Source organism: Acomys russatus, chromosome 3 (assembly GCF_903995435.1).
Source record: "Acomys russatus chromosome 3, mAcoRus1.1, whole genome shotgun sequence".
Taxonomy (NCBI): Eukaryota; Metazoa; Chordata; class Mammalia; order Rodentia; family Muridae; genus Acomys; species Acomys russatus.
In genome coordinates, this window is record NC_067139.1 from 64,301,711 (window position 1) to 64,325,057 (window position 23,347).

General features: G+C 44.8%; 1 protein-coding gene across 2 annotated transcripts in view; it reads left to right on the forward strand.

Moving 5' to 3' along the window:
- The window catches only part of Grid1 (glutamate ionotropic receptor delta type subunit 1), a 735,616-nt gene extending 715,083 nt beyond the window's left edge, over positions 1 to 20,533 (forward strand). The window contains exons 14-17 of one of the 2 annotated variants that reach the window (XM_051142032.1): positions 4,228 to 4,394; positions 9,349 to 9,589; positions 9,845 to 9,935; positions 19,799 to 19,930. In XM_051142032.1, coding sequence (XP_050997989.1) covers positions 4,228 to 4,394; positions 9,349 to 9,589; positions 9,845 to 9,934 — 498 coding nt within the window. In that variant the 3' untranslated portion in view covers position 9,935; positions 19,799 to 19,930. Of the gene's footprint in view, positions 1 to 4,227; positions 4,395 to 9,348; positions 9,590 to 9,844; positions 9,936 to 19,798 lie in introns of both variants that reach the window. The other variant, XM_051142026.1, reaches the window with a different exon arrangement.
- The last annotated feature ends 2,814 nt before the right edge of the window (positions 20,534 to 23,347 follow it).

Here is a 23,347-nt window from a genome sequence, read left to right on the forward strand (position 1 = left end):
CAACTCACTGATGGAGTCATGTGGTGTTTGCCATTCACATCACAGTAGGCCAGAAAGTGAAGAGCAAAGCAAGAGCCAGGGCCTGGTTATAACCTTCAAAAGCTCCCTGCTGGTAACCTCTGTCCCCATCAGGGCTCCATCTTGCAAAGCTTCCAGAGTATCCCAAAATAGCACAACTGGTGCTATTAAAATAAATGTTTAAAACATGCACTTATGGGGGACATTTTACATTCAAACCAAATATTCAAAGGAAGGAAGGAAGGGCAGGAAGAAGAGTCCGGCTTTTCTGGGGTTCAGAAACTTGAAATGTTTGATGTCCCCAGTATGATCAAACCAAGCTTCATGCAAATAGCGTTAAGTGAGGAGATAGATTTATAATCATTAGCATGGATGTAGAAAATTTGTTCTATCTAGGCTGTGGTGGTGCACACCTTTAATCCCAGCACTTAGGCGGCAGAGGCAGGTGGATCTCTGAGTTTGAAGCCAGCCTGGTCTACAGAGTGAGTTCCAGGACAGCCAGGGCTACACAGAAATTATGTCTAGAAGAAAACAAACAATGAAAAATGTTCCTGACATTACAAGAAAATGTATTCTGGGTTTTTAAAGGGAAAGTTGAAGATCATTCTACAAAGCATCAAGTAGGAGATTTGCAAGAAGGTGACAGAGCTATGATTAGAGTCAATGTCTTGACGTGTGTGTATGTCTGTGTGTGTGTGTGTGTGTGTCAGCTAGAGTTGACTGACAGGAACTCACCAATTGAGCTAGATGGGATGGCTAGCAAGGCACTGGAGCCTCCTGTCTTTATGTCTCTAGCACTGGGATTAGAGGTGCTGCCCTTGTATCTTAAATTTTACATCAGTTATAGGGATGTGAACTCAGGTCCTCATGCGTGCACAACAAACATTTTAGTGACTGATCCATCTCTCTAAACATTTTGATTTCTTTTAGTTTCTTCTGAAATGTTCTTGTTGCACAGTCATATTGGAGATAAGTTGGGTCTCATATAGCCTTGAAAGTTTGTAGAGATATTGCCACAGTGTGAGACTAAGAGACATGGACCATGAATGAAGGCTAAAGGGGTTATGATTGGTTGGTTTTGTTCTACTTTGGTTTGGTTTTTGTTGTTGTTGTTTGTTCATTTGTTTTTAGCTAAGAATATGTTATACAAATATGTCTGTCAGATATATTGGGCTAGAAGGCTGAAGATTTTCCAATGCTATAGAGAGTTTTGGGTGACTATTCAGGTAGAAAACTGTCTCTGTCATCTTCATCTTTTCATTTGAAAAGCTGCTAACCTGCACTCCCAGCATACTCAGATAATCAAGTTTACTCTTTCTCAAGTCTCTGAGGGAGTTGAAGACCAGGTAGCTTAGTTTTACAATGAAGCTTAATTGTTTAGGGGTTAATATTTTTTTAGGTATAGATAGGTATTCTACGTTGATAATGACAATATGTGATGGAGATTGATTTACATTCAGAAATTTAGATGCACCAAGATGCATAGGAAAGATGTCTTCTTCAAAGCTGTCAAATACAAATAGCCAAAACACTAAGAATGTAACGTTTATATAATTTCTGATTGTGTCACAGTTCTTCTTGCTATAGGTAATCTATTGTATATATGTGTAATAATATAAATGTATATGAACAAAAATAAAATAATTTTTAAAATGAAAAAAATAATAATAAAGGAAAAAAAAAAAGAATATGTTGTACAGAGAGATCCAAATCTGTCCTGTCCCTTTGCAGTTGGGTCGTGTCACAGCACTGTCCTATTGCCTTTTACTACTGCTCCTGCTATGACACTGTCATGTAGATTAGGGACCTAAACACAAGGTTCCTGAAGCAAACAATGCAGAGGTTAATTTGATCACTGTTTACAAATGTTGACATTGAGTATCTGTGGTCACTCATCTGCTTAAGAAGGCAACTTCTTACTTCTTGGGAAAAGCCTTAGTAGTGTGTAGCATGGAGTGGAGGCAGGGACATTGCCTGTGTGGCCTTCGGATGTTACATACTGCAGGACTTAGCCCAACAGGCTGTAAGTGTGGGCTTCCTCCTCCTCCCCTAGTGCTTGGCCTGCCTACCTGAATATGCATACCCCATGCTCATGGACTGTGGCTTCAAGGACTGTAGCCTCTGAAAGCCCGCAGGGTCTTTTCTAGAGTCAGATTCTAGTTGACATGAGCCAGTTTATTTCTCTTTTTTTTCTTCTTGAAACATCACTCGAGAAGTAGAAAGGAAGCTGGATCTTAATTCTTCCTTCAACATGACATGCCCTTTTGAAATCGTACAAATAGCCGTGTCTGATTGTCATGTTGAATTGCGAGCATGAATGTGAAATGCTCCCTAGTCTGACTGAAGCCAAATATTAGGTCATAAGTCAACATTTTGCAAAGAAACTTGGTACTAAGAGGTTGAAAATGTATATCTTTTCCTGGGAAAACATGTTTGCCAGCGGGTGAAAATTACGAAGACTGTTATCTTCCTCTGTGGAGGGAGAGAGATGTGTGTAATTTTGCAACCTGGGTCAAAGTCCCTTAAGACTTCTGAGATTGGATTGGCTAAGGAGTGAGGCCTTGATAGAATATTTGAATTATGCCCACAGGTGACAGGCAATGGGTGGCATAGGTGTATGTCATTTCTTACAAGGTTATGTTAAAAGCTGTGAGAAGCCAATTCCTGGTGCAGAAGGTCACATTCTGCCCACAACTATTTCTGATGGAAAGAATCTGCAGAAGAAATAAGACCTCTTGGGTCATGGGAACTTAGGGTCTTGAAAAAAAAAATCATGCTAGGTGTGGTGTTGTATGCTTGTAATCCCACTTCTGGGGAGGTTCAGGTGGGATAATCATGTTTCAAGACCAGCCTGAGCTATATGATAAGATCCTTTCTCAATACCTAATCTCCCCACCAAAAAAAAAACCCAATAATCCAAAGAAGCAAGAGCCTGATTCCTCCCTGCCCCAGCATCCATTTACTTCTTGGAGAATCTTAGGGGAAATGAAAATCCAACAAAGGCAAGAACTGGAACAATGCCCTGGACAGTACTGAGAAGCCTACAGCTTGCCAACTTGGCTTCATTTTGCCTATGGTGCTTCAGCCCCTGTTACCAAGCCTACACCTATGCTCTACAGCATCCTGTGTGAGCCATAGTGAGAGGGATAACAAGGCAAGAAGCATCTGTGGGTTCAACAGAGAGTGTAAACTTGGCACTTTGATACATGAAGGATGCTATGCAGTATTCTAAGAAAGCCATGTCACAATGCCTCCTTAGAAGAAGAAAAGCCCTTCACATTCTTCCTTGAGTGGCCAAATTCTAGTCAAAGTGAGAATCCTTGCCCAAGACGGAACTGAGTGTTTGCTGTGGTGGGGGTTGTGGGGTAGGACTTCAGCCAGGGATGCAGCTAGGTTCCCAGTGGAAGAATCTGCAACCACTACTCTGTATGGAAGCACTGATGCTAGAAATGGGCTGTTGTTAGAGCAAGAGGGTCACATTTAAAGCCAGCCTAGGCCACATAGCAAGATTTAGTATCAACCCCTCCTCCCCACCCGCAACAAAAAGATTAAAAGGCACATATGTGTGTGAGCGTGTGTATTTCTGCATATACTTATCCTCATGGAAATGTAGTTAAAGGCAGATGACAGAAGCCTTGTTTGCTACCAGAACCATCAGGCCCCTGTCCTTAATGGTCTCTTTCCCTGCATAGCAAGCTCTAGACATGTGCTTTTGTTTGTTATCCCATCATGGCCACCCAGGGCCACTGAACCCATGGACATGTTCATGGTCAGCAGGACTTAGCAGTCAGATTCTTAATAAAAGTCAGTGGACAAGATCTTTCACAGTCTCCTTGGTCTCCAGTGCTATTATGCACCCTCTACAGCCCTGCTCTGAAAGTATTAGCCCCTGAGTGCTAACCTCTGTACTCCCCAGGAGTGAGTGTACTTGTCAGTGTCACTGTGACCCACCTCCAGCTCATCCTCTCCACCTGCTCTACGAACTGCAGTTGGGTCTACTAAGGCAAATGGTTTAAATTGGTGGCGTATTTACAAAAAAAAAAAAAAAAAAAAAAAAAAAAAAAAAAAAAAAGCTAGGAGAATTAGTTGAGCAGTGTGCGTGGACCCACTTAGAGGAGTCCCTGGAACCCGACCATTGATGTGTCACGATGCTTAAAACTGTATATCCGGATAGCCATGCTGGGCTTCATGGTGATTTGGGTCTTTCAGGCAAAGAAGGGGAACTACGCCTTTCTGTGGGATGTAGCAGTGGTGGAGTATGCAGCCTTGACAGATGACGACTGCTCAGTGACCGTCATTGGCAACAGCATCAGCAGCAAGGGCTACGGGATTGCCCTGCAGCATGGCAGCCCCTACAGAGACCTCTTCTCCCAGAGGTAGGCAAAACAACAAGACAATTCCAGCAGCCTTGGGACCTTGGCAGCTGGGATAGAGGGAAAATCTCTTCTTGTGATGTAAGGACATCATATATGCATTTATTCCTTACATCTTCCTAAGCACCAGCTGCGTACTTTCTCTGTGTCTTTCTCTACACCTCCTGGGCCCTCAATAGGCACTGGGATGGAATGAGGAAGTCTATGGCCCCTTCCCAGGAAGACAATAGTGTGGGAGGGACTATGATGCCTGTACATGATAGCACTGCAGCATCCAATAGTGTGCTGGGAGTGGGAAGGGTCAGCAGAGGGCCTTTGATAGAACACGAAGGATACCTGAGACACAGAGGGATCATGGGAGTCAGTCGGATAAAGGACTAGTGAGTAGGATCTGGGGAAGCCTAACAATCTCTTTTTAAAAGTGTATCTTCAAAGTGTGAGTCATCCACATGGAGATGTAAAGTAACAGAGTCAGGAAAGGAGACTGTCTCCACATGCATCACAGTGACCTGGAGGAGATGCTGCTGCTTACAGGGGCAAGAGGTGGACATGGCCCATTGTTGGGAAGAGATGACAGCTTCTCATTTCCTATCTTCCCTTATCCCCACACCCAAACATAGGTTTCTGGGCCATCTTCTGAGGATTAATTAATTCTGATTTCTGCTCATTGATCTTAGGGAAACTCAGGAGCCTTGTGTAGAGAGAGGAGAGAGGGCTGAGGAGACAGAACATTTTTCAGCCCTGTTGAACGGAATGGGTGTCTCCAACAGAAACCAATTCAGCCTGTTTACTTTTGCATTTGTGTTTCATTTCCCATGTGATTGTTGGCATGAGTTTGTCCCTTGGGCCTGCTCAGCTCTAGGCTCTTGGGCATGATCAAGTTCCTAAGTGCTACTCTTCCTTAGAATAATACTCTCTCCTTATCCCATGCTGGTGTTGTGTCATAGCAGTTTATATGGTGTGATTCATCTGGCTTTAAGCAGGGAGGAGAGGACTGAAGGATATAGGTCAACTCAGTGGCCGTTTTCTAGTAGCTGCTTTACCAGTTAAGGCTCTTAACTCTAAGGAGGTCTAGCCTTGCACCCTCAAATTGGACATATCTGGCATGTGGCAACCTGCTGAGTGAAGGAATTAGAAGTGCAGTCAGTGAGGAAGTTAATAGAAGGCTCTGCCTTAGCTCATCAGAACCCAACAAGAGGTGGCAGGAACGCTGTGGTAAACAAGTTCGTTCAGTGCTAAGCTTAGGGATAAGCATCAGTTGCCTGGTTAACACATGAACTGCAGCATCCGGGTGTTATCCACATGGAGTAATATCTACTCTAAGAATGTCCGGGTGGACACAGGAGATTGTTGAAGACCATCTGCTTTCCACCATGTAAGTCAGGGAGAAAGGAGAACTCTCTGAGCTTGTGCTCTCAGCATCCAGCTCTCCTGATACTCAGCTAGGTTAGTAACGGCTCTGCAACCCTATCACCTGCCCTTTCCTGAATTCGAGAGTGAGTTCTCTAGCTTAGGATCAGCTAAGCTTCAGATCCACCAAAGAAGGCTGAGAAAGGGGGTTTGCTTCCAGTGTAGTCAGTAGCATGCTTGCAATACTGGGTGGAGGGGTAGGACCAGTTAAGTAAGTGAGGCCTTAGGTTTTCTCCAGAACTTCATCACACACACGCTCTATACCTTGCTCTGCCCTCTGGAGTGGAGAGCACTGATAAGAGAGGAGGAGTTTTGCTTTGTTTTGTGTTTTCTTCAGTTCCTCAAATTAAATTATGGCCTCTCTCTGGGATTCAGAACACAGTGGCATTTCTAAAGTTTATGTATGTTGCTTTTCCTAGATAGGAGTTTCAGGATGATTGACTGCATAGACCATCAACCTGCAAACATCTTTGTAGAGCAGATGGTAAGGGAGCCCATAAGGCCAATGTAGCAGCAACACCCACACAGCCAACGAGCCTCAAGATAGTGCTCATGGATGTACGGGACCCTTCAGTGGGAAGTCAGAGGCCCACGAGCTAGCACTGCTCAGTTTTTCCTCTGTAAGTCTGTAGAGACCAGTGTCAGTATACTGGAGAAAGAAGAAAGCAGATGTTGACAAGGGAGCCTGCCTATCCACTGGATTGTGAGATAGATCCAGGGCAGCAATGGGTCACAGGACAAGTTGAAAACCCTCAAGATGGAGAAGACAGGAATCAGGAGAAGTGGTGATGCCCCCTCTACCACCAATGTCCTTGTTGTATGCTGAAGGAGTTCGATGGTCCTTATATGGCTTCATAGGTTAGTAGTCCACAGCCAGAGATTGGGGGTATGGGCTCAAGAAAGAAGCCTAGCTGTAAGGCAGGTGTGCACCTGATCTGTTCACTGTAGTGCTAAAGAGTCCTTATGAAAATCCTTCTTGGGGACACTGTGACCTCTTCCTCCCATGCTAGTCGTCACCATAAATAAAAGTGAACTGGCCAGATTCCATGTCTTTATTGCAAGGCATAATCCCCCCTTTAGTTTCATCAGAAGACTATGTGTTCAGAAGACTGTGCTGACCTCCTGCAATATTGTCATGGCTCTCCATGTCACAGCATCCCCATGAGCTGGTAGCATCCCTCCTTCCAACAGATGGGATCTGCTTTTTAGGGAAATGCTCCAGTCTTTACTGCCACCTTTCTGCTTTTATTGGTTCTAGAAGAAGTCCTGTTGCATAGTTCAAGCTGTTTGTGAGCTGCCTTTAGCTTGACTTTGCTTCAGAGTAATGAAGGGGGCTGCTTCAGGAGGCAACACACTATGTCACTTGACTAAGGGCCTACATGGTATAAGTAGCAAATCCCACAATTATCTAGAATTTCTGTGGTTGCCTTTCCGTTCATCTTCAATGATATCAAGCTATTTATTTGCTTTGGCAAAGGCTAGGCTATAGATATGAGTGTATGTGGCTGGGGCTATGTGCTATAACAGTTTTGCAGCCCACAGCATGCAGAGTGGGCATTCAATAAATGTTTAGCAACTTAATAGCCACTTATTGAGCACCTACTGCGTAGCAGGCTCCACAACTATTGAATAAAAGAAAGCACCTGCAATTATATCTGTCTGGGAAATAGAAAAACTGGCTTCAGGAAATGGCTATTATTGCTCTGGTTCCTCATAAGTAGAAGTATAGACTGTTTTAGTGCATATTAGTTTAGCCTCGTTCTTGAAGGCATTTTGTGCCCATGACTTGTTCGTCTTGTTGCTTCCGTATTTACACTTTCTTGTTTTGTTGTTTGTCTTTGTTTCCCTGTAAGTTGCCATATATGCTTTCTGAAATAAGGGTGCCCTACAAGATGCATACAATTTTAAGGAGAAAAAGGTCAGAAAAATCCAAGCAGCCTGTCTGATGCTGCCCAGAAACTGTGAGGGGATCAGACCCTATGGTCTGTCCAGGGCCTTATTATCTCCTAGGTCAGAACTTGACCTTTGGATAACAGCCTGTTGTCACAGAAGAAACACAGCCTCCCAGATCATTAGTGGCCCACAGCGGAAGAACAGCATTGACACTTTCTAATTACAGCTTCGGGCAAGTGAGGTAGATTCTGTGCTCAGACCTCCGGGAAGCAAGACAGACATATTAAATGTGGCTCTGCATGCAGTTAGGCAGATTCAAGCAGTGGAAATGATTTGCCCCTACAGAGTTCTCTCACTAAGAGGTAGCTCCTATGAAGACTGACTTGATAAGTTGGTCAATATGGTCATCTGACTGCACAACTACTAACTAGCTTTTATGGAAGCTGTTGGTACTTACCAGATTGTAAGCTAATAGGCTCTGAGATGGCTGCCTTTATTTAGTCTCAGATACTGCTGATAGGAGAGCTAGGGTTGAGAAGTTCAGAATCTGGGTTCGAGCTAAGCTCAGTCGGTGAAGGGTCTCTGTCTATAAGCACAATGGTCTGATTGCTTCACACGGAGTGAGCAGTTGAACCACTAGCCTCCTTCAGGGCCCCTGCAGCCTGCACATCTGCATAGCAGCTTCTGTAACTTGCATCACTCTCCTTACTCATCTTGGCCACCAGAAACCTGAGGCCAGTGGACAGCTACACATGCAGCTTTCCTGGCCTGACTGAAGCTATGCAAGATAGGAGGACCCTGTAGTTGCCTGCCTGATCAGGCGACATGCAATTACAGAGAGTGGTGCTTCTCGGGGACAGGCTGAGTACAGCCACAAAACACACAATCAATGACCTCTGGGACTATATCCCTCCAAGCATGGCCTCATTCTAAACCTCTTGGGATTATTATTGCCCTGATCACTTGTTGGATGTTTTTTATAATCTCACCATGGCCCTATCATCTTAGGCTCGGTACAAAAAGTGTTTATGATTTTGGATTTTTTTTCCAATTTTAAATATTTACATTTATGTATTGGGATATTTTAGGGATGGGGCTTAAGTGTAAACAAGAAATTATTTTATATTTCATATGCATATAGTCTTAGGTAATCTTATGTAATATTTTAAATAAGTTTATGGATGAAAGTTTGTATTTATTGACACAGAAGAGAGGAAATGTGAAATTTTCCATTCATGCTATCATGCAGATACTCAAAAAATTTCCAATTTTGAAGTGTTTTGGATTCCAGATATTTGGATTAAAGATGCTTGACTTTCAGATGTTAGAGTTTGACTGATGGCATTTTATGACTTCAAGCACACTGACTCTGCATTCTGGGGCCTTGCCTCGCTCATTTCTGTGTGCCCCAAGTTTATCATGGGCACTTTCTCTGCAGTTCATGTGAGGGACCTGACATGCTTTGTCTCTGAACCACTGATTCATTATACGTTCTGTGAAGAACGCACTGGGTACAGGCAAGGTGCAGAACACACTGCGGAAGAATCTAAGAATCACTGATGACTCAAGGGTAAACATGGCAGGCTGGTGACGGGGCCTGATGGCTAAGCTGATGAAGTTGATGGCTATGGCTGACCTGTGTTGTGTCTTGCAGGATCCTGGAGCTGCAAGACACAGGGGACCTGGATGTGCTCAAGCAGAAGTGGTGGCCACACACAGGCCGCTGTGACCTCACCAGCCATTCCAGTGCCCAGACTGATGGAAAATCCCTTAAGCTGCACAGCTTTGCTGGGGTCTTCTGCATTTTGGCCATTGGCCTCCTCCTCGCCTGCCTTGTGGCTGCTCTAGAGTTATGGTGGAACAGCAACCGGTGCCACCAGGAGACCCCTAAAGAGGTTGGTGTCCTCATAGTTTTGTCATAATATAGAGGCAGGGTGTCTCACTGGGCCATTTATTTGGTGGGTGGATTTCTTCCATAAAGTCTTTATCTAAGGTACCTTGTCTGGACACAGCAGCATTGTACATTGGGGGAATATGTCATATTTCATTTTGTTTTTAAAGCAAGAGAGAAAATGTAAGGGGTGTTTTCATGTTTGAACAAAGTGCCAAGGGACCAGCCATGGCCACTAAAGTCCTGTATTTATCTATAGAGCAGGTACACCGTGGGCAGCGCCAGAGAGCCCTTCCCCACCCTGCCCCACTCATGTGCTTCCACCCTGACCTGGAGAGACCACCTGTAGGGTAAGAGAGGAGCCCGCATTCCTTCTTGGTTCTCTTTGGTGTCTCACACAGAGCCATAGGCCCAGGGACCCCAGTAAGCAAGAGGTCCCTGATTCCCCCTGTCACCCATTCTTTTCTCTCTCCCTCATTTTCACAAGGCCTAGCCTTGCCACCTTGGGAGACACTGGAGCTCCAGGTTCTGGGTACTTTTCTCAGTTTGTATACCAACCACTGCTGATTCTGTCCCATGCCAAGTCCATCTTATGGAGGTGTCACTTGGCAATGCTGCTCTACCAACAGAAACATGTACATAGCCAGGCCACACCATCCATTTGCAGTCACACCCAGGCTTCAACAAGCATTAGATCTCAGCTGGTAGTTTCTGCAGAGGCCTCTGGAGATAAATCTTGAATCGGAGGCAAGAAAGCAGCTGGCCTTCAGTCCAAAAGCAGTCCTGATAAGAATTTTGCTTGCTGGTCCTGGTTTCATTTTTACCGGAGGCTTGGGTGACAGGCGAGTTCATTAATTGGGTTCAGAGGTGGGAGATCAAGGACAGAAGCAAAATAAACTGGGACAGGAAATAGAAGCAGCTGGAGAGGAGGGTAGAGCTGCAGGACCTCACTTAGCCTGGGACGGGGCTTCCGAACAGCAAAACTGGCTTATCCTGGCATCCGCTGGCATCCTGAGATCCACTGTGATTGGCTGGCTGTTCCCCTATCTGTCAGCCTGTAAAGGAGTTCCTGACAAGGAAGGCAATGGCTGTCCCCTGCTCCTCAGACTCACCACTCTTTTTAAGCAGTGAGCTAGATGCTTTCCTGTGGATGGCAGGCAGTGCTGAGTCAGCACCCAAGTGTCCTGATGACATCTCTCTTCCCTTGCTGCCTTCCTTAATCTTCATGGAAGGGAGAGAGGGAGGGAGAAAGGGAGGGTGGGAGGAAGGGAGGAAGTCCATCTGGCTTTACTACTACCTTGATGGCTCTCCTGCCTCTGAACCACAGGAGGGAAAGAAGGGGGACTTTAAGGAAAACTCCCTGAAGGGAACAGTTAGTGGATGTACACAAGAGCTGTATTTGTTAAGTGGGCAAATGATTAAATTAAAAAAAAAAAAAAAGTTCCTGGAGGGACCATGACTTACTAATGAGCAGGTACAGAAAAGTACCCCCAGTGTCCTCTGCAACTGTGGCATCTTATGGTTCCCTCCACTCCACATCAAACCCAGGGCACCTTTCCTACTCTCACCACCCTAGGCCTTTGTACCCCGAGGCACCTCTTCAGCCAGGCAAGCTGGGTGGTCCAAGAGGTCCTCTCAGGAGGAACAGGGAAGATAGTGCAGACAGAGGAGAGGAGCCATTGGTTGACCCACACTGTACACCTACCTGTGTTGTTTCCTGACATCGTGGCTTTCTCCTCAGCCAGACTCTTGATTTCCTCTGTACGAATGCCTGTAGGTCAGGTTCGCAAAGGAGGCTGTTTTGTTTGTTTGTTTGTTTGTTTGTTTGGTGTGTGTATGTGTGTGTGGGAGGGGTCAGGGGTTGGGGGTTGGGCATACCTTGCAGTGGCATGGAAATGTCTCTCCTGGCTGATTGTGAGCAGGGGCGTGGCCTCAGGTTCATTGTGTTTTTTCATCTGGGAGGCCTTGTCTATTTTTCTCTTATCCCTTCATAGTCCTAGAGCAGTGATCATTCCAGTTGTAGTCACAAAGAACTAAAGAGAGAGAGAGACAGACAGACAGACAAAGACAGAGACAGAGACATTCATAGGATGGTACAAGCAAAAGGAGAACACAGAAGACCTGCAGACGGCCAACTTGTGGAAGTTCGCATTATTTATTTATTTCTCGCCAGCACCTTTTTTTTTGGCTTTCTGGCTTCTGCATAAATCCACAGTCTCTGATGTAAGAAAATACACTTCCCAACCATTTGTGCTTCCACAACGTGGGCCTCCTTGCCTGATTGTCAGTCCAGACAGAAATGAGAGTACAGTTACGTAGGGGAAGCCCAGTAGCTGCTGTCCAGCATCCCCTCCTGTTGATGTTTAAACAGGCCGCACGGGAATCTTTCCTCTGATCTTATAGCTCTCAGGCTTTCAGAAGAAACTCATCCCATTTTCCTCCTGGCTCCCTTTAGTACCCTTACCTGTATTGACCCTTCTTCTCCCTTCAGGGGTATTTCTCATCTCTTGGGCAACTGCAGCACAGCTCATATGTCTCCATCTGTAGACTGGGCTGTCCTGACATAGCCGTGAGAACCACTAGAGTACAGAGGGGTCCCATCCTGGCCAGTACATGGTAGGGCCACAGGTGTTAGTGTGGGGCGTGGTTAGTGAAGAGTATTGGGCCTGGAGGACATCAGCTTAAAAAGCTGAGAAATTGGTAAATATCACTGAGCTGGAGATGAGAGTCTAAGAAGGTTGAATTTTGGACAAGGTAAACAAACAGGGTTAACAGGAAGTAAAGTCATGAAGGAGTAGCCAATAGAAGAGTCTGAGGAAGGAGGATGGGTATACTTCCAATGTATCAATTCCAGGGTGAGGGGTTCGAACCCCAACATCTAGGAACAGAGAATGGGCCTGAAATGACAGTATTTTAGAATTATATCTTTAAAACCATGGTGAAATAATCAAGGTATTTAATTTAGGTCCCCTTTACATTGCTGCTGGCCCATGCTTTATGGAGCAGCATTACAATGAGGTGAGGCTGTCTGAACATTCTTGGAATGTTTCGTTTTGGGATGCTGACTATATTTCTTAAGAGCTGAAAACCTGTCTTTGGGTGGCACCCAAGCTGTGTTTAATGGGTTGTGCTTCGACGTTTTCAGAGTTTAGACACCTTTTTGGGGAAAGAGTAGTAATGTGCATTCAACCTCTTAATATTCATGTGCATTTGGGCTCATATTTTTTCTGAGGAATCAGACAATTATGTAGTTACCCAGTGCAGGTGAGTGCAGCAAGCTCTCGGGGATGCAGTAAAGAGCCACCCGCTAGATTTATGGGGGAATCGTTGCTCTGAGAATGAAATATTCATGAAATAAAGATGAGAACTGCACAAATGGGAGCTGACATGAGGATTGAGGGATGAATCATCCATCATTGGGCTGGAAGTTGGAATGCTGGTTCTCCCTCTCTTGCTTGCCCTGCACCATGTTGCCATGGCAGACAGGGGCTGATGGAGCCAGGGTAGCTGGGCAGTAAATGGCTGCACAGCAGCAGCCGCTTTGTCCTGACCCATGGACCGGCATCGGTGTGGCTGTCCCTCGAAGAGGCCTCCCCATGAGTGCTGGATGCTAGGAGTCCTCTCTTCAGCCTCCCACCCTGCCTCACCGCCACCCCTCTGCTATACAGTCGCATGCTGTCTTCTTAACCTTGCCAAAAACTTTTAAGGATTTATTACCGCATAAGTACATCTCGGAGATGACAAAGACTAAGGCTGGCACATGGATGATACATCTGCCTCCTTGCACCTGCTACGTCCTGAAGGCAGACTTGTCATAGGGCAAGGACATTGAGCTTTCTTGGGGTGTACAGGATCATGAATTTCCACCTAACATTTTCCAGAAGATCTTGAAAATAAGGGATGAGCCTTGGTTCTTCCTTCGGTCAGATTCTCTAGCAAGGTATCTCTGAACCCAGGTTTTGTCTTATGTTGAAAATTGAGACCAGCTGTCAAACAGTTTAATACACTCCAGCAATTAGCCCAGGGCCTTCCAGTAGGAAGACATGGAATACTTACACATCGTTTGGTATCTTAGAACCAGGTCCCTGACGAAGCCATCTCTGCCTGTGACCACTGCCCATCTCCTTTGTTATGGGAAACTTTTTTACCTCTGTCTGCTCTGAGCCTGCCAGTGGTACCTCCTTACCTCTGCATCTGCATCAGTTTGCCACTCTGGAACACCAGGTGCTCTTATTAGGGGTGATGGATATAATTGAGGTATTGAGCATTTTCTATGTGCCAGGAACCAAAGATAAATGTTTTACCAAGAACATTAGCTCATCTGGTCGTAGGAGCTCAAATGTATTTATTGAATGAGTGAATCAGTCTGGCTTCCTATAAGGAAAATGTTATTAAATGTTAAATTGTTGTATAATCATTGCAGCTGGGTCAATGACTTTCAGTTCTGGCAGCATATATCAGCGATGATTAATTCTGGAGCTTTTGAGAAGTATAGATGCTTAGAATCAGCTTCCATAGGATCATATTAAAAGCTGGAAAAATATAGCTTACAAAATCTCCACATTTGTTTCTGATGTCCTGCTGAGGGTTAAAACCTTCCGTCCTCTTTCTACCGAGGTGTGCAAGAACTTTCCAGAGTGAGGAAGGTGAGGCTGGTGTGGTAGAAATGAACCCTGGTGTCATAGCTAGGTGGACATGAGTAGTGGTCCCAGTGCTGCACTCTCCATGTGTCACCTTGAACAGGTCACTCCACTGCTATCCTCACTGACTGCTTCCACCTGCTGTGCGACATGCTTGTTTGCTTCCTCTCACATCCCTGCTCGGAAAACTTTGTGAGGGAGGTGATTGGACACTCTTCCGCAATGCTTTAAAGAATGACTGGCCATCCCCTGAGCTCACTTCCTTGTTTTAAATTCAACCTCTTTGTTTTCACCCAATCACAACTCTCAGACCCAAACCCAATTTCTAGCAGCCTCTGAGAGGATTGAGTTGGTGGCTTCGCTTCCATCCGTTGGGTCTCATTTACCACCTGGTGGGTCTCAATGGCAACAGGAGAATCCTTCCAACAACCATCCAGGTCAGGTGGGAAGTCCCCAAGCCCACCTTAAAGTAGGAGCTGCTGAATTCCAAACAGAGTCAGCTCTAACGAGTCCCACGTGTCACAAGCTGTTACAGAGGTGATAGCTTAGTTAATTACCGTTTTTCCAGTACACTGTATTATTTCCATTGGTGAACAGCAGCTTAATTACAGAACTTTTTCTCTGCCTGAGAGAGATTCTCTGGTAACCTCTGTTTCTGCATTTGGGTGAGGAATGCGGAGCTGGAATCCACCCGATTCGTGCGTACATTCATACAGTGAATCTCACGTCATATTCGGGAATGTTTGACGAGGTCAGTTACCTGCCGTAGATTAGTGACGGCAGCCCTAATGTCCCAGGTCTCTTTCTACAGCTGCTATTACCTGGCTGAAGACCGAAGCTCAGAGATAATGAGGATGTAAACTGATGTAGTTCACATAAAAAAAGCCCATTATTTGATTTGCATAGCATTATAGGACGCATCATTTTGTCTGAAAGGATAATTAATCAAATCACTCCTGCCACTTCCCTTGCTTAAGCTGATTACTTCTGCCTCTTCTCGCCTTGGCTGGAGACATACAAGGTCCAAACCGATGGACATGGCCTTGCATGTGCTAAATCTGTGGCCCTAGGTGATGCCACAGCACACATCTTCCAAGGCCACAGACACGGCGGTCCTGTGCTTTTGGCCCTTCAGTTCTGGCTTTTAGACTAAACATCAGGTGCAGGCAGCTTAGGGCTTTCAAACTCTGAGGAAAGCTGCATTCCAGGGAGCTCATGACACATTTAGAGTACTTCTGTTCATGTTCCTGTAGAGTTAACCAACCAGGACAGGAGACTCCTGATGGTCTCCTTTTTTTCCCAGGGCTTATCTTGGTCTCGGTGGAATAATGGAATTTGAATAGAAAGAGGTTTGAGGAAGTTGGATTCTTGACAGCCATTTGGCACAGGAAGCTCTCTCTGGAAAATTTGTTCAATTGGTGTGAACATTTTCTGTGTATCCTGACATGGAAAGGTTAAAGGCTAATAGATAACCACAATTGGGAGTTGATTTGCACTGCATGGCTTCACACTCTTGCAACTGAGTCATCCATCCTTAATTTGAGGCAGAGAAGAAATACACTAGGTTAAGAAACTATTCAAGATCTTTCTATCAGATATACAGGAATAGCTAGCCAGCCAACACAAATCAGACTTGATACTATAGTTGGTGGTTGTAGCAGTAGTGGCAGCAGTGGTGTGTGTGTGTGTGTGTGTGTGTGTGTGTGTGTGTGTGTGTGTGTGTGTGTGTGTTATTTTTATTTTGTTTTGTTTTAGATAGAACATGAAGGTGGGTGAGTACTGAGGTGGGGGAACATCTGGGAAAAAGTAGGAGAAGAGAAAAGACTATAATCAAAATATATGAAATTCTCAGAATATAAATTTAAAAAAGAGAAATACTCATTCCTTGGGTCAGCTTTTATCTTAAATACTTTGATGGTGCCTGCCTGACCTCATAGCTGCATTAAAGGCTGAGTTACTATCTGTGCCCTTCCTCCACCACAGATCACTACTGCTTCCTGTTTTGTGCTTTGAATGTCAACATGGAAGGCATCAAACTAAGAGGCCCCCCTTGCTTACATTTTCCTTCACAGGATTTTGGTTGGGACACCCACCAAGCTATATTTGTTTTTCTGGATTTGGGTAGTAAGTGTTGTTTCCTCTTTGCTACTCTCAAATCCACGTTTCCCCAAGGCTTTCTTATACTGGAAGTTATCATTTCTCTTTTTCCAATGTCTGAAATACAGGAATCACCTCCTGAGCTCTTGCCCTGGCCAGTGCTGAGCTGACTCTAAGTAAAAGGTCAGGGCTTTCCCTTCAGCTTGTCAGAATCCAGAGTGAACACAGCTGGAACCAAGACAACTTGCTTCCTGCCTGTTGCAAACTAGTCCACTGTGTAACTTAATTTTATTCCATTCCAAGTGGGTACCTTACAGTTCTGAAGAAAAAAACAAAGGAAGAAAAGGCAAGACTATGAAACTAACCAGTTCTTTTAAGGAGACCCCGACACATCACTCATTAGATTTCCTTCTGTGGAAACTGTAAGTTATAGTGAGAACATCTGGCTAGCTAGTCTAGTCCTCTCCAAGTTTTGCTGGCTGCATGAAGGAGAATATTGTTGCCTCAAGCCCTAAAAAGCCTCTGAAACTCTATCACAATGTCTCTAGCTCACACCTTTTCTTGTGCCTTTGTACATTTTGGGATGTGGGTGAATACATTCACCATCAGAGTGTGGCACTGACTTTGGTTAGTGTAGACCAAGGGACCATATCCCATATCAAAAGCTGCGTAGGAGACTATGGCAGCTGTGAAAAGGCTGAAGTACAAGTTTAGTGTTGAGCAGCGCCAGGCCTTGTCCTGAGGCCCAGAATAGAAAGTTGGGTGTGGCACCGCAGCTATTGGATGAAACTCCAACCATTGTGTGTCTGGGGCTCTTTGTTCAGGATTTCCACTCTGGTCGGATGTCCTTGTTTGTGTGATGGTTCTGTCTGTTTACTAGGAAATGTTAACTGCTACTGCCACGCTATTGTCCAATGAAGATAGCCATTTCCCCAAAGCAAGTAACTCTCCAAAGCAAATGAACTGTGGACTATTTAAGAAGTCATCAATACTGAGGAAATCCAAGACACTAGAGCCACAAATATTAAGTATAAAATACTATCTTTAAAAGTTTTATATGAAGAAAGGAAGAGAAAGACAGATAAAGCACGCATTGAGGAGAAATTTGCACAAGAACTAGCTCAACCATAGTACAAAATAATGTAACAAATAACCTGAATTTGGATATATATATATATATATATATATATATATATATATATATATATATATATATATATATATATATATATATATATTCTCCTTAATTTGCCAGGGTTTAGCTATTATATTTCATCTTTACCATTGGTACAAAAGCAACATGTGACCAGCAGAAACTATACTTTAAATGTTTAATCTTTTCCTGAGCAAGTACTATGTGGTCCTATTTTCTGACAGTAATCAGAAGCAGCAGAGATCCATAGTCCCAGCCAGCTCCTGATCACCAGCAGAAAGTACCAAAACTCTGTGCTGTGTTGCTAAGTGAGGGTGCTAGGTAGTTAAGGTAATTACATTGTTGACTCCTGATATTTTCAATTTACAGTGAGACTGTTAACGCTCAACATCATATGTTGAGGAACATTTATAGCTTTCTCATTTTTGAAGGAGCTGACAAATAAATTTTATGAATGGTACACCCATTTCCCTCCATTTTTTCCTATGACACTTGCTACTCAGAGGTACTCTTATCTCAAAAGTAGCTTCCCGGCGCTGAGGGAAGTTGTACCTATGGGAGGCTACAGACCGCTGAAATCCTGGGCATTTTTCAATGACTATTCAATTATTTCCAATGTAATTTCCATTTATGATACCAAGCCGATATCCACTGTGTTCCCTTGCCTTCTGGCCAGTGCGTTCCCTGTTATTCAGTTTCTTCCTGGCCTGAAATGAGTTCTTCATTGTCTTATGAAAGTTGTCGACTTTCTTGCCGTGGGAGATGTTCTGGAAACCACAATATGTGTCTTACCAGAAGCTAAGCACAGTATGCCAGCTATGAACTCATAGACATTTAGACAGCAGCGATCTACTTTTCTACATGTCAGGGAGTCTTGAGACAAGGAATGAATTACAGTGTACTTTAGTTTTTAGCCCACTTGAAAAATGCCAACTTGACTCTTCCTGATAGTGGCTTTGTGGTTGGCATCATGTAAAAGGAGGAGGGTTTATGCTCTTGATTCCACCTCCTAATGGGGTGGTCCTGTCCTTTACCCACATACGATCTCAAAGCAGTCAATCGATGAGATAACCCCTGCTTTGAATAGTTGTTTCTTCTTCCTTTTAAAAGCCTGCCAAGGCCTCTGCATCTCTTGGTAGCTCTAAAATACCCACAACATAAAGAAACATTCTAGTCTTGTCTCTGTCGTATGCTATGAGCACTAGACCACTGGTGAGATTATATTTTAGGAATGAGCTTTGACTTGGTATTTTTGTTGGCATTTGAAAGGGCCCATTATAGCCATCATCTTGCCTGGGATGTTGGCACCCACAGAACCACAAATAGTACTTCAGCTCCTACTTTATTTGGGAGCTAATATAGCTCTCTTCCTGGACACTTGTCCACTCCACTGGGGTGTGCGGGTAGGACTGGGGAAGCAGGCGACATCTTCCTTGAGCTCTCAAGCATAGCCTCCATCTTGCTTCATTCTAACTTTGAAGAGATAAAATTAGTTTACTTAAAAAGTATAGTTTCATTATGTTCTTTATTTGCATTCTTCAGCAGAGAAATAAGCCAAAGGTCTTCTATTATATCCTCCATTATGGTGACACAGGGTCTAGGGTGACGATCACTCATCTGGGAAGCTGTAAACCCTCTTGACACCTCACTGTCCCTGCTCCTCTACCTACTTAAACATCCACATCCTACTAGCCAGATGGGGACTTGCTTCATCTCTGGATGAACTAGAGATACTACAGAGATGAAAAAAAAAGTAGGTTTCCAGGTAGGACAGAGTTTTCTTTTTCCACACAGAATCTAGAGGTTATAGGAGCCTAACATTCATGGGGTTGGTGACTCATGAAGCAATGGCATTATTCTGGGCCTGATCTTCTTTGCACATGGCAGGGGTGACAGTATCAAGCCTTGGAGGGATGTGGATTCAAACTGTAAATGCATGGGGCACACTAGGGGGTCGAGACCCTTTCCTCTATTTTCCTGGCACTCAATTTATCTCCTCCTGTTTGTGCCAGCTCTTCAAAGCATCTTGTCATGGGGCTGGCCTTGCACATGTCAGGGGTTCTAAGCTGAGTTCAATGAGACGAAAGAGGCTTCTGATGCCTGCCGTCTGGGTCATTGCTATATACAAAATAATGTTCTTGTGTATGGATCCTCCCGATAGCCAAGGGTTGACGATCTGGTTGAGGGAGGGTAGAAGCCATGGGGTATACTCTGTCTGGCAGGCTGAATAGCCATGGTAACTCTAGTTATCCAGATTTTCCAGCAAGCTGACCTCAAGCACACTCCTGGGATGTCCTTTGACTTTCCTGTACTTTCTCTCCAGGACAAAGAGGTGAATCTGGAGCAGGTGCACCGGCGCATCAACAGCCTCATGGATGAAGACATTGCTCATAAGCAAATATCCCCAGCATCCATTGAGCTTTCTGCCCTAGAGATGGGGGGCCTGGCTCCAAGCCAAGCTTTGGAACCCACGAGGGAGTACCAGAACACCCAGCTCTCGGTCAGCACCTTTCTGCCTGAGCAGAGCAGCCATGGCACCAGCCGGACACTGTCATCAGGGCCCAGCAGCAACCTGCCACTGCCGCTGAGCAGCTCAGCCACCATGCCCTCCATTCAGTGCAAACACAGGTCGCCCAATGGGGGACTATTCCGACAGAGCCCCGTGAAGACCCCCATCCCTATGTCCTTCCAGCCCGTGCCTGGAGGCGTCCTACCAGAGGCTCTGGACACCTCTCATGGCACCTCCATCTGACCATGTCGCCTGCCCTCTTGCCCGCCCACCCACCCACCCGACCAGCAGAGCTTTTTAATACAAGAAAATGACAACACAGACCACACACACACACACACACACACACACACACACACACACACACACACACGGACTCTTTCATTTTTCTTGTACATAAGTGTAAATAATGACAGAATGGAGTGGGGTAAAAGTGTATTTTGAATATTCCCAATTTTCGAAGTCAGTAAAAAAAAAAAAAAACAACAAAAACTGTATGAATGACTTTGTAAATTTTGTTCTATATGAATAAAAAGGCAAATTACTTGTGATCATTCTGAAGTGCCAGAGGAGCGCCCTATTCCTAAGCCTTTCTGAGGGCTGGAAGAACCATCAGAGAAGAGGCTCCTGGCTGCTGGGGAGAAGGAAGAGATGGAGGAGCCCTGAATGCTGCTTGCTACTGTCCCACAGATTTCCCTCCGGTCCTTTCCTTACAAGCCCCTCATTCTTCCATCGGTGCCCTTGGGTAGATTCAGAATGTATCTGAGTTGGAAGCCCATGTTGGGTGGGCCCATCTGTTCCCTCAGCTGTAGGGCGACTTGCCCTAGACACGGCCCTGAACAATCAAGCTCAAGATGGTGAGGCCACTGTGTGTCACAGTGTGTAGCATGCAACTGTCCCCAGGGCCTCAGAAAAGAGGGCCAAGTTGCCATCAGTCTCTGAGGCTTTGATGCCAATGTGTTTGAACAGCATATTGTTGGTCTTTTTAAAATTATTATATTATTATTTTTTAGCTCTTTTTCTACTTACAGGAATCAATCTGTGGCATACTATAGGGAAGGAGATCAGACCCCATCTAAGTAGAGGTGTGACTGGCCTGAGTCGGACATTTTTGATGAGAGGTTGAATTTGTCATTTAGATTGTAGGATGGAGGGATGAGAAGCTAAGTAAAGACTTTACTTGGATTAAGGTCTACAGCCCTGAGTGGAAAAAAATGTGGGTACAGACACAGAGAGCAGAAGCACCATGGTCACAGGTAAAAGGCTTCCACTAAAAGGAGTTGATGGAAGTATTTCTAGAGGATAGGAAAATTGGGGATAAACAAGAGGGACCACACAGGGAAGACGCTTGACCCTTTGGAGAAACATAGCCGTGTAATATTTGAAACAAAAGACTCCTGTGCCCCAATGAAGCTATCAGGGTCCTTAAAGACATGTCTGTAGCTCTTGAGGATGCCATCTAAACAGGACCAGATCTCATCACTAGCCCTTTCTCCAGACTTACTGCCTTTTTGACACCAGGAGTCCTCAAACAATGAACCAGCCCACAGCAGGGATCCTTCAGGCTGTGAGCATCTTATATCCTCTGAGATGGTGAATTGCTAAGAAGTCCTGTTTCATAAAACAAGACTAACCTAAGCATCTTACTGCTCTACATTGTCTTTGTGTGTGTGTGTGTGTTGGGGGAGGGGTGGGGGCAGCGATAGCTAAACTGTAGAATTGGAAACAACCTATCAAGAGGAACCTGAGCTGGGTCACTTCCTCTCCTTTTGAAGACCAAGGTGTCTCTGATCTCTTACACTGCTGGGATGTAAAACACAATCCTACTCAGCTCCAAGGGTATGGGGCTCGATCCCCATCACAAATCAAGGTGTCTGGATCTTGGCCTGTGGCTATGGAGAAATTCAAAGTACTATCAGTTGGTTTTTCTAGCTATACTCTTAGGAAGTTAGTCCAGAGATGAATTCATGAAGGTGATAACTGGCCCAGGAACAATTTACTTCTCCAAATCCATAATGACGTTAGTGAGGAGGAAGCAGTGACTGTATTACACAGTCAGGTAAAAAAGCATCAGCTGAAGAGAATGCTTACAGTTAGGCTATTTGTCTTTGGCTACTGGAGACAGCATCATGCTAGTGTTGCTGCCATTATGTCGACATTTCTCCTGCCAGCGTGTGGCGCTTGGAGACAGGTATACATGGCAAAGCCTGGCTTGGCTTCCATCACCCTAAGGGTGTGTAGGCTTGGCTTTCATTTTATCAGCACTTAGGGCAAGTTGCATGGGAGGATAAATTTGCATATATATAATCTCCATGTTAAAAATCAAACTCTGGTCTCACTGCCTTATCTTACACCTGTCTGTATCCCAAAGATGAGTTGGTTTCTTTAGTATACCATGAATGTCTTGGCTTAGGGGAGGAGAGGATGAGAGAGAGAGAGAGAGAGAGAGAGAGAGAGAGAGAGAGAGAGAGAGAGACAGAGAGACAGAGACACAGAGACAGAGACAGACAGAGAGAGACAGAGAGAGAGAGAGAAAATACAAGAAAAGTATAATGCTTCTGGACATTCTAAACACTTTGCAGTGTTTATTCACCATATTTATGTCATTTAAAAAATTTTTCATAACCTTGGCATGAGGGGAAATGATTGATATTCAAGCAAGTTCTCTCGGGGGAGACAGCAACGAAACCCAGATTCTTCCCAACTCAGATATTTGTGCCAGCTCAGAATGTATCTTTTTCATGCTTTGCGCTGTGGATTTATAACTGTTTAGACTCTTCCATACATTTTAGGTATATTTTGTGCCTTCAGACACTGCAAATAATAATCAGCATTTGGATTAAAGCTGTTTAATAATAAAACTTGTCTGCTCCTGCTGCTCTTGTTCTCTGGGATGAGGTGCACTCGGTTTCTGGCTGTGCTGCAGCCAAGTACTGAATCCTACCGGTTGGTCTGCATCCCCAGGTGGGTCTCAGGCATACATGGGGATAGACCACGCCCTTTCTATCCTGTGTACATCCAGTGTCCACTGACACCAAACCCAGGCAGCAAGAGGGCAGACTTCAGCAATTCCAGGCTTTGGTTAGTCAATCCATTTCCTTGAAAAGATTGATTTCTTAGAAAGCTCTTGGGGAGAATCCTTTCCCACACCAGCTGTCTGCTTTGCTTCTCTCGTCCCTGCATTCACTCTGGCCTCAGATCACCCTTACATCTGCACGCTTGCCCCTCATGGGATCCCTCTCTTGACTTCTCACTGTATGCCCTTTATGCAGTCTGTGTGTTCCTTCTTCTCAAGGAACTAAACTTAGTCAATTCCCTGTCCTGGTCTCCATCCCCACAACCTCCCCAAGCTTTACACTTCCC